General features: G+C 35.0%; 1 protein-coding gene across 1 annotated transcript; it reads right to left on the reverse strand.

The window, feature by feature from the left end:
• Window positions 1-8,610: 8,610 nt before the first annotated feature.
• On the reverse strand, window positions 8,611-11,861 carry LOC149415776 (uncharacterized). Its single transcript, XM_089641686.1, has 5 exons — window positions 11,771-11,861; window positions 11,194-11,397; window positions 10,121-10,270; window positions 9,789-9,971; window positions 8,611-8,642 (listed from the first exon to the last, which is right to left on the reverse strand). The coding sequence occupies exons 2-5, from the start codon at window positions 11,345-11,347 to the stop codon at window positions 8,611-8,613; spliced, it is 519 nt and encodes a 172-aa protein (XP_089497812.1). The 5' UTR covers window positions 11,348-11,397; window positions 11,771-11,861.
• Window positions 11,862-12,192: the final 331 nt, after the last annotated feature.

Raw genomic sequence — 12,192 nt, forward strand, 5'->3', positions numbered from 1 at the left:
CTTCCACTGTAGAGTTTTGGAATGAAGTCATGCATATAAAGATGCAGCTAATAATAACCCCTTCGGTTATTTATGTCAGTTTGCAATGTCTATTTTAACATTGCCGCATTCAAATGCGGACATTGAACGTGTATTTAGCCAAATGAGTCTGGTCAAATCAAAACTCCGAAATCGTTTGGCGGTGAGAACCCTGAATGCCATTTTGTACGTGAGGTTTGGCGTAAAGAGAGCAGGAGAGTTTTGTTATTCTTACACTGTTCCTGCTTTGCATTGGGACCAAAGAAAGTTACGACTCCGTCTCTCAGCCTTCCACATCAGCTGCTGTTAATGAAGAAGATGAAGATGAAGATATTGATATTTTATTTCACTGATTTTATTTCTATTTTAAATTTATGTTAGCTTTTTTTTGGCTTTTGTTAAAGTAATTAAGCATTTTTCTGGCATAATTTTCCCATCACTCTAGCATATTTTGAAGTAGTTGAGTTGGCAACACTGCATGATCGGCATAATAGACAAGTATTCAAGATCGCTGGCCACGTACCCCTTTATTAATCGACCAGGCCAAATATATATAAATATATATTTAATAGACCAAATTTGGTCCCCAACATGATTGTTTAATTTTTAATGCGTATTAAAAACGGCAGACGAAGGTAAATATTTACCCCTTAATTAACTGAAATAAAGGCCGCTACCTAAATGAATAGCGATGAATATAAGTATTAGTACTTCCCACTATCATCACAGGCAGGGGATGATAAGTCAAATAACGCGGGATAAACAGAATGTTTGGAAACGGGCAGAAACGACTCACGGTCACTTCTCAAAAAAAATTGTAGGTCATGCATAGTAAATATCAGAGATGTGCTTTATTTCAAATAAATCCATTTCAAATGGAAATGCAAAATGCAAAATGGGTTTTTTCCATTTTGCATTTTAAATGCTTTTCTAAAAACCATTTTGCATTTTGCATTTTAAATGCTTTTCTCAATGCATTTTCCATTTTAAATGCTTTTTGGCAACAAACTTCCTACTATCTCCACTCATCTTTTTTTCATAAGCCCCAAATATCAGTCGGTCCTCAACCTCGCTATGAGAGATAATTTACATTTGTCAAGTTGCTCCCTGGTAGGAGCCTTGGCAATTGAGTGATAACAATTACAAAAACTACTGAACACGGGGCCATGACGCTGTAATATTAAATGTTAGATAGCAGTTTCTATGTTTTTACGTTGGCAACATTAGTCCCGCGCATGTTTTTTGTGGTTTCATAGTAGTTTGTAGTCGTGGTGTTCTTGGATTTACCATCATGTAATATGTTTGTTCTACATTGATGTCCATTATTAAATGACAAAATTGTTTAAAAATTCTATAATTATTTTAATTGTTTGACCTGAGAAACCATTTTGCATTTCCAATGCATTTTGAAAATAGGTATTTTGCATTTTGCATTTTAAATGCTTTTCTAAAAACCATTTTGCATTTTGCATTTTCAAATGGAAAAATTTTGACCCATTTCCATTTTGCATTTCAAATGGTTTTGGGTACCCATTTTGCACATCTCTGGTAAATATACTATTCTCTATATATATATTCATCTTAACCACAGACGACCACAGATAAAACAGTCGTACGTTCCAGACAGGTAAATATATCGTAGACCATAAATAAATCACTCGTATAGACAGAGAAATCTCAAGGCCATTTAAAAAAGTTCAACCATAGACAATAAAACTGCAAACAGCGAACATCGTTCATTCACCATCCCAAAAAAATGATATTTAAAAAATATATTTATTGTAATGCAGAAAAAAGAAAATAAAGAAACGCAGAGCTATCCACATATAAATATATATATTTTTTTTCAAAAAGATTATGGATAGTAATAATACAAAACAGGGTCGGTACCACCAATATATTTATCATTGAAGTAAAAGATAATACTTATAAATCTAAGCGAAACAGAACAAGACACAGACAAATAAGAAGTAACGGTCTCAAGTGGAAATCGAACCCAGGATTTTTGTCTTACTGCGACAAATTTATTGGATTTAATTTGACCCTGCACAAAAAAAAGTATTGAAGTTGTTGAAAGATATTCATTATGTCAAGTAATAACAAAAAATAGGGCCGGCCCTATGCGGGCGCAATTGTAGCAGTCCGCTCCGGGTGCTGAATTTCCAAAGCTGATAATACCTAAACGAACACACCACCCTTTAGATTATCTTTCATTAAAACCGCTCTAGGCAAACATACAAATCATCCAAATATAATTGATTACAGTGATCGCCTACCTACTACCTAGGGCAGTGTTTCCCAGCCTTTTTTTATGCCATGCCCCTCCGGCATCTTTTGTTTTAACTAAACAGCAGGTAAATTTTCAAATCATATTAAAATATGTTTGTTAACATTTGAACCCCTAATGAAATTAAATAAAACCTGTTCTAATACATATATTTAAACTGAAATTAAATTCAGTTACGCTTGCTACAAATAAATTTTATGTCCGGATATTACTTAGTTAATTTCAGTCTTAGGTCCCCTCTATTAGTTATATCCAATCAATTAAGTTTTTTTGTGAGTAAATTGCTTATGGCGCAAAAACCACATTCCACCAAATAAGATGAAGTAACGGGCAATAATAAGTTTCTGTCTTGAAAAGTAAAATAAGGATATTTTGCTTCGCAAATCCTTAGTGTAAGTTTGTTATTTAAGCCTTTATGTCACATTCGCACTCACACTGAGCAAAAACCGTTCTCATGTTCTTACTGTAATTATTCATGTTCACGCAAGCCAAATTTAATGGCATAGGTACGTGTTCACTCGTACGACGACTAAGGATAAACTATTCTCATTTTCTTACTGTCATTATACATTTTCACAGAAGTCATAGTTATTGCAACTCGTTCTCACTCATTCTATAGAAATTTTGATCTTATTTTCTTACTGTGATTATTCATGGTCAAGCACATTCACACTCATACTAAGGAAAACCCGTCTCTTTTATTGTGTAATCCATGTTCGCAGAAGTCAAGCTTAATGCTTAAGCTTAATGTTAAAAATCATTGACAGTCTTAACACTACACATTATAAAGGTCCTGACAATCTTAACACATTTATACTCAAATCATTAAACACAGTGTAGCAACGCCTCTATCAAACATTATCAATAAAAGCTTTTCCTCGGGATTTTCCCAGATCATCTTAAAAAATCTATAGTCGTACCAATCCACAAAAGTTGACCCAAAAACAAAGTTAACAATTATAGACCAATCTCCCTGTTATCCCAAAAATTATTGAAAAAATCTTTAAAAATACACTAAGTAATTACATAGAGAACAGAAAACTTTTAAGCAAAAATCAGTTCGGACGACGCCATAGCACAACTCACAGAAAATATTTCTAATAATATAGATTTTTAGATTCTTAGACCTAGCCAGGCTTTTGACACAATTTCTCATAAAATACTCCTCAAAAGACTACAAAATATTGGAATTGTAGGTATGCCATACGAATGGCTAAAGAGTTACCTAGAAGGTGAAGCCAGCAACTCAAAATTGGTAAAACTTTGAGTGACTCACTAGGCACTAACTTTGGTGTAACAAGGAAGCACACTGGGACCCCGATATATTATAGATATAGTCAAATCACACACTTACTTTCACATATTTTTGGTTCCTTGGAACGAGTAATTTGCCTAGTTAGGAACCAATAATTTCGACCTGATAAGGTACAATAATCTATAATCACTAAAAATATTTTAATTATATCTTGTATCGTATTGTACTGTGTGTAAATCTAAAGGAATAAGTAAATAAATGCCAAACATTCGCATTCATACTAAGGAAAAACTATTCTCATGTTCACTGTAACTATTCACGTTCACAAGAGATAAATTGAATGACTCACATTCGCATTCACACTAAGGATAAACCATTTTCATGTTCACAGAAGTCACGTTTAATGAGACACAATAGTATTCATACATACTAAAGGAAAACCATTCTTCCTGTAAATTATTCATATTTATGGAAGTCAAATTTAACGACACACATTATCACTCATATTAAGGATAAACCATTCTCATTTTCTTAATGTTACTTTTCACGTTCACAAAAGTCAAGCTTATGAAGACACATTCGCACTCATACTAAGCAAAATCCATTCTCATGTTCTTTCTGTGATCATTCATGTTCACGGATATCCATATTCTTGTTACAAATTCGCACTCATGCGCACTCAATATCCTGTAGAGTTTCTTTGTTTTTCGATAATTATTGAAATCGTGACGGGTTTCATTCCATATTAAGTACAATTTGGCGTACAGTATAATTTTGTACCTATCAGGCATTTTTTTGAATGACCGATGAGTATTCGCTTTTCTTTGTGGAATGCCTACGTGTCTCATCTCTAAAGCGGGTGCCCCACCTCTGAGGCGTTATGCCCCACCGTGGGAAACACTGACCTAGGGCCTAGGCATCTAATGGTTTTGACAAGGAGCACTACAATATTACTTGCGCCATGCGCTATTTGGCTCAGGACCGGCCCTGACTAGACGAACAACAATACTAACGCCCTTTGACTTGTACGTGGTATTAATTAAATCATAATACACAAACCATAATATAAGAAATACAAATCGTGTACATAATAAAAACTTGAATAAACATAAAGGTTGTAAAAAAACCAAACATATTATGAAATAGAAGTTAAAAATATGTAATCAATATTTTTATTTTGGATACTGACAATTCGTGGTGGAATTCCACTATCTCTAAATATTTTAAAATAAAGTGACATCCACGTTTATCTGATAGTGCGCTTAGATCTTCTAAGCTATGCGACTGATTTTGATAAGGTTTTCACAATCATTTAGGGAATTTCTCTCGAAAGGTTTAGACACATAACATTTGCATATAATTTTGATAAAAAGCAGAGAAAAATCGATTAGAAGATTATTTTTGGGCGCTTACATTCCTAATGCTGGCTAAACCTTTGGAGATACATCAAAATAATGTATGTACTATAATAATAATGTACTAGGCCATGTGATACAGTCCTTGTGTTTTTTATTCTGAAAACAACAAACAAGGCCATACCACCATTTGACGCAACTCGCCGATTTGTGTAATTATTGGTACCTCTTGCTAAAAAATGACCGGAAATAAAAAAGTCTTTTTTGAAAATCTGAGTGTTAAAAATGTATATTTTTGTATATAAGAGCACATAAAAATGACGTAAACAAAAAAATAAATTTACTTTTTTTTACGCTAAATGTTCCCGTTTTATTTCTATCGTCTTGAAGACACTATTTAGGCATTTCAAAAATAAAATGAATCAATAGTTTTGTTTCACCATTTCAGCCGCCGCCGCTTGCAGAATATGTTGCACTGCTTTGTGCGAGTCACGGCCGTAACTATCTACTAATACTTGGCACCCAGTGCGACTGTACCTACAAGTCTACCATTAGACATAAACTGACAATCGTTGCTTATTCCACATTGATGCATTCGGTTCATTTAATATGTTATCGTGTTCTGTTTTACACAGAGAAAGTACTTATAATACCGCGCAAAAAATACTTTTATTTAAGATAAACTTATTTATTTATTTATTAACGGACATCGTCCAAATTACAAAATAATAACAAAAATAAAGTAAAATGAAAAATATAGGAGTAGACAAAGGTACATGAAAGCAAAGACATATGGTAGATATAATATAAGAAAATAAAGTGACAAGTCGAATCAAGTCAAGAACACGCCGTGGGTCAGGACCACAGGACACTTATAATATTTCGTCACTTGTTTAGCGACTGGCAAAAATCATTTAGACTTATCCCAAAAAAGTTAAGGTTTTGACTTGAGTTGACCAGTCTACACATTCTGGACAATGGTGAATAATATCCATAATTTGTCGAATGATGGTTGAGGAAGAGCAGTTCATTATTTCTGAGTCTTTGCGAGGGGATATTGAAGGGAATGAGTTGCAGTAGAGTAGGTGAAACAATAATACCATTTATAATTTTGAAGAAGCAAACGAGGTCATTTCTTTCCCGACGGACTTCCAAAGGAGAGAGGTTAGTTCAATTTCATCCTATGAGTATTTGCCTTTTTCTAAACCTAGCCTCCTAGCAATCCCTCTTAAGAACCGATGTTGAACAGATTCAATGCGTCGAATGTGGACAGCATAAAAAGGAGACCAAATAACACAAGCATATTCAAGATGGGGGCGAACCAAGGAGCAGTAAAGAGTTCTAAGGGTATTTACGTTTTTGAAGTCCGAAGTGATTCTAGTGATGAAACCAAGTAGTTTGAGCGATTATTAACGATTGCAGTTATGTGATCCCGAAAAGGAAGCTTGCTATCAAGAGAGACACCTTAACTTATATTTATGAGACAACGTTTTCGTGCATAGCTCAAAGGATAACAAATTATTATAAGCATTAATTACTCGCCTTAAATATCCATAGAAATAAATGCCGCCGACGGGAACTGAACCTAATTGAAATATACTTGATATTTATATTTTTGAAACTGACAATTCATGGCGGAATTCCATAATAATATATTTAATAAAACAAATATGAAACTTTTTTAAATTTTAATTTTACTGACCGTAACCGGTTTCGGCTCGTTAAAGCCATCTTCAGACTGGTACTAATTGACCGTAACCGGTTTCAGCTCGTTAAAGCCATCTTCAGACTGGTACTAATTGACCGTAACCGGTTTCAGCTCGTTAAAGCCATCTTCAGACTGGTACTAATTGACCGTAACCGGTTTCAGCTCGTTAAAGCCATCTTCAAACTGGTACTAATTATTCTTAGTCTACGGTTTATATACATAACATATGGGTGAGGGGTAATCTACAAAGGTTTTTTTAATCAATTATATTAATTACAATTGTTACTAATTCGTTTTAAACTGTCGATTTTCTAATTATTTTGTTATTTTCAGTAAGCTAATTACCTTGGATTTGTAGCTCACTTCAATATTGTTCAGGGAAAAACCTTACAAGTAATATGAATTATTAATGTCCAAATTTTATAATCAAATCGTTATTATGATTTTTTTAATTCTTTTTCTCTCTAATATTATTGTTTGAGGGGATATGTTTACATTGGAGTGGAGATGGTCATTATATAAACTAAATACATATTATAATTTCGAAATTATTATGAAAATTATAAAGTATACAAAAGCGGAGACTTAACAATTGATTCTAATTGCTTATTCATTAAAAAGTTAGGGTCTATTTTTTTAGTTAATCGGGTAATATCTAAAGTTCTAGTCTATCAAGTTTATGACCTTTATAAGTGTGGAGAATTTTAACGTCTCTGTCTTTATCAAACAAGCGTTTGTTTTCTAATAAGTGTGATGCTACATTTGACAATTCGCCTTTGTCATTCACCAAGTTTGCAAAATGTTCTTTAATTCGGGTTTTGAATGACCTCCCAGTTTGACCTATGTAATATGACGGGCAATTAGCGCAGTTCACTTGGTAGACGAGAGAGTTTTCAAGTTTTTCTCTCTTATCTTTATTGTCGATTAAAATTCTCCCTAGAGAATTCACATCTTTAAAAGCTTTTTGCATTTATCATTATTAGTTAATCTGGAAATTTTTGTTGATATTTCTCCAATATATGGGATTTTAACTCATTGTTTAGTGATATATTTTTAATTTTTATTTTCAAGGCCTTGCGAAATAATTGTTTATGCAAGTTTTTTATTCCTTTTCTTTAAAATACTTTCAATAGTTTCGCTCTGTATCCATTGTTATTTGCTATGGTTTTTATAATATTTAATTCATTAGTGTAATTTATATAATTCGTGTGAAAGTCTGTGAATGAGTGAATAGAAAACTGATAATTTATGTGAAATGTGGAGTCTAGATGTGTTATGTATGATGTTATCGCTGTATGTTGGTTTTGTATAAATTAAGAATTCTAGTTTTTGCTAATGATTTCAATACCTACGTCAAGAAAATGTATCTTATTCCCCCCTATTACCATTGTAAATTGAATCGATTTATTGATATTATTGATTTCTTTTAGAAAAATATCTAATTGACTGTGTGTTATTGCCGTCCAGATAAAGAAAATGTCATCTACATATGTCAGCAGGTGACTATTCAGTAAACCCTTTCAGAAACATGCATAGTTGAGAACGGCACATAAATAAGGTTTTTCTCTACTGTGAGCCAGCATGTGGCCCTTAAGATTGACCTTTCGATAACATGAATAGTTACACACGGAACAAGAAAAAGTTTTTCTCCACTGTGAGTCAGCATGTGGCTCTTTAAAGTGCCCCTTCGAGAAAATGAATAATTGCACTGAGAACAGAAAAAGGTTTTTCTCCACTATGAGTCAGCATGTGACTCTTTAAAGTGCTCTTTCAAGAAAATGAATAATCGCACTCAGAACATGAAAAACGGTTTACTCCACTGTGAGTCAATATGCGTCTCTTTAAAATGCCTTTTTGACAAGATGAATAATATCACTCAGAACATGAAAAAGGTTTTTGTCGACTGTGAATCCGCATGTGTCCGTTTAGGTTGCTTTTTTTATAACTTGCATAGTTGCACTCCAAACATGAAGAAGGTTTTTGTCCACTATGAGTCAGCATGTGCCTCTTCAGTTGATCCTTTCGACAAAACGCATAGTTGCACACGGAACATGAAAAGGGTTTTTCTCCACTGTGAGTCAGCACATGGCTCTTTAGTTGATACCTTTGATAACATGCGTAGTTGCAAGCGGAACACGAAAAAAGTTTTTCTCCACTGTGAGTCAGCATGTGCCTCTTCAGCTGACTTTTTCGACAACACGCATAGTTGCACACGGAACATGAAAAAGTATGTTCTCCACTGGAAGTCAGCATGCGGTTCGTTAGGGTGCTCTTTTGATAACATGCATAGTTGCGCACGGAACATGAAAAAGGTTTTTGTCCACTGTGAATCCGCATGTGTCCGTTTAGGTTGCTTTTTTTATAACTTGCATAGTTGCACTCCACACATGAAAAAGGTTTGTCTCCGCTGTGAATCCGCATGTAGCCCGTTAGGCGGCTCATTTTATAACATACGTAGTTGCACAAGGAACACGAAAAAGGTTTTTCTCCACTGTGCGTGAGCATGTGCATATTTAAATTGCTCTTTTGATTACACGCGTAGTTGCAGACGGAACATAAAAAAAGGTTTTTCTCCACTGTGAGTCAGCATCTGCCTCTTAAGTTGATCCTTTCGACAACACGCATAGTTGCACACGGAACATGAAAAAGGTTTTTCTCCACTGTGAGTCAGCATGTGGTTCGTAAGGGCGCTCTTTTGATAACATGCATAGTTGCACACGGAACATGAAAAAGTATGTTCTCCACTGGAAGTCAGCATGCGGTTCGTTAGGGCGCTCTTTTGATAACATGCATAGTTGCGTACGGAACATGAAAAAGGTTTTTGTCCACTGTGAATCCGCATGTGTCCGTTTAGGTTGCTTTTTTTATAACTTGCATAGTTGCACTCCACACATGAAAAAGGTTTGTCTCCGCTGTGAGTCAGCATGTGCCTCTTCAGTTGATCCTTTCGACAACACGCATAGTTGCACACGGAACATGAAAAAGGTTTTTCTGCACTGTGAGTCAGCATGTGGTTCGTTAGGACGCTCTTTTGATAACATGCATAGTTGCACACGGAACATGAAAAAGTATTTTCTGCACTGTGAGTCAGCATGTGGTTCGTTACGGCGCTCGTTTGATAACATGCATAGTTGCACACGGAACATGAAAAAGGATTTTCTCCACTGTGAGTCAGCATGTGTCTCTTTAAATTTCGCTTTTGAGCATTTGAATAGTTGCACTGGGAACAAGAAAAAGGTTTTTCTCTTACATGGGTGCGTATGTTCATTGCAAAATTTGTCTTAGGAGAGAAGGAGTAGTTGCGACTGGGAGAAGTGAATCCTTTTTCCACATAATGCGTCTGAAGATCTGTCGACAAATATGAAAAATAACATGGATGAAAATGACTCGGTTAAACTTATATCCTAAACGTAGAGAAAATAAGCGAAGCCAGTTCGTAGAAACGTTAAAATAAGAGTGGCCGAATTGTTCAAGTTTACAATGAAAATTGGTTTTACCTGCTGCCTTGGTAAATCTCTCAAAGCGTTCTAAGCATTCCTCTTTAACATCCGGCAGGTCTATATAAATTTTCATATAAGTAAGCCCCGCTTCAAATTGTCGGGGTCCGCGATCCGCGTTTATGGTAACTGTCTTCACATTAATGCTTCCTGGAATAAAAAAGGACAATAAATAGAATGTATCTTTGCATGGCCAGCCCCGAACCAAACGGCACGGGCGCCTGGCGCGAGTTTAATTTTGGCTGCCCTAACAGTCTAAATTAGTACACGCCAAGGCAGGATGTCACTGTAATCGATAAAATGATGATTTGTGTTTTTTTCGTAACGCGGTATTTATCAAATATAATATAAAGGGCCATGTGTTAGGTTAAATATTCGACGCCCGGAGCAAACTGCTCAAATTATACCCACATGGGGGCAGCCCTGTATCTTCGCACCATTAATATAAAACGAAAAAAAAATTTAAATTGAAAAAAAACTAACAATTTTTTTACGAATAATGATACCATTGATCAACAATTTAGAAGCGGAAATTTGGATGGAAGTTTTAAAGGTCAATATCAGATAAAAATGACCTCAGACGTCCGCTTGAGGGAACTTCTTCAAGAAATAAAAACCTTGCTCTAGAACACCGTAAGTAGAGAGTTTTAAGACAATGGGATAGTGTTTTCTCAATCAATATTTATGATTTTGTAGCGATCGATACTGCTAGAGTATTCTAGAAAGCCGACCGGTTTAAAACGCATGAGCTTAGAATGTACGAGACATTTTGCGCAACAAATTTCATCGCGTACTGTAAATAGGTACCAGCTACCTGTCTAAGCGAGCTACCTACGAAAATACTTTGCGAGTTGGACTATGTACATTACGCGCATTTGTTAGAAGGTTCTAGCGTATTGAAACTACCAGAAGAATCTCGCTGAAGCGAGTGACCCGTAGTTTACCAGCGGTCTCGCGTACTTAGTACCGCCGCCGGCTGGGCTATATTAGTAGGCCCAACGCAGCGAGTAGTCATTTTTACCCAGTTTCCGAATTTAAGGTTCTAAATTTTACACGTATGCAATGCAACTAACTGGCTGTTTGAGTACTCTCCGCATATTGCAAGCATTCCTTCTTTACAGCTGGGAGGCCGAAATCTAAATCCGAAAATGCAATTTCATCTCCACCTTCTTCCTGGAGCCCTGGTTCCGTCTTGATGGATATAGTATCTGGCTTCAGTAGATCCATGTTCTGCTTTGGTAGAGTTTGGTAATTAGTTTAACACCAAACAAATATATCTGAAACAGAACAAAGTTGTAACGGAAATCTAATATAAATCAGATTTTAAAATTTGGCTTCTTAGGTCGTAGCAAAAATACACATTAGAAAACCTTGGAGTTTAGAGACGTCGTTTATTTGGGTAAATTCTTTATTTATTTACTGTTTTGTCTACCGCCATTCCGTTGTAATCCACCTGTAATAGAACATCTGTAATACGTATATTTATTGTAATTTTTATAAATGCATTTGAAATTCTAATCAAATAATAGGTAGATGTCAATTGACAGTTTAAACATTCTGCTGTGACAAAACGCCCAATGATTCCCTAACTAAACTGGAAGAACGGCCGCTACCAAAATGAATACGATGAATTAAAGTATAATTACTTACCAATAACCATCACATGTACGGGATAATAAGTTTAACAGGGCGGGATAAACAAAGTTTAGAAACAGGAAGAAAGACTGTCGGAGAAGAAAGCACATGTCAAAAAATATATAGGTTATGCATAGACAAGAATGATGTCATAGACAATTAATAGAATTTCATGAACCTGGCCTTTTCAGAACATTACAATTTCTTTCGACTTGCGTCTTGTAAATATTATAGCTCTAGCAGATCTTCAATCTATTAACTGTGAGAAATACGTGACCTTTAAAAAAACACAAAATGAAAAAATAAATAAAATCGTTTCTAATCGAATATTTAGGACAAGCGATATTGATTTTGTACATTATTCATTTCTTTTGCACATGTGGGTCAAAATCCCTTTAAAATTCATCATAACACGCACTTTAGGCGCGATAGAAAAA

The sequence above is a fragment of the Hesperophylax consimilis genome, chromosome 17, assembly GCF_061612785.1.
Source record: "Hesperophylax consimilis isolate HC1 chromosome 17, BYU_Hcon_1.0, whole genome shotgun sequence".
In the NCBI taxonomy this organism is placed as follows: domain Eukaryota; kingdom Metazoa; phylum Arthropoda; class Insecta; order Trichoptera; family Limnephilidae; genus Hesperophylax; species Hesperophylax consimilis.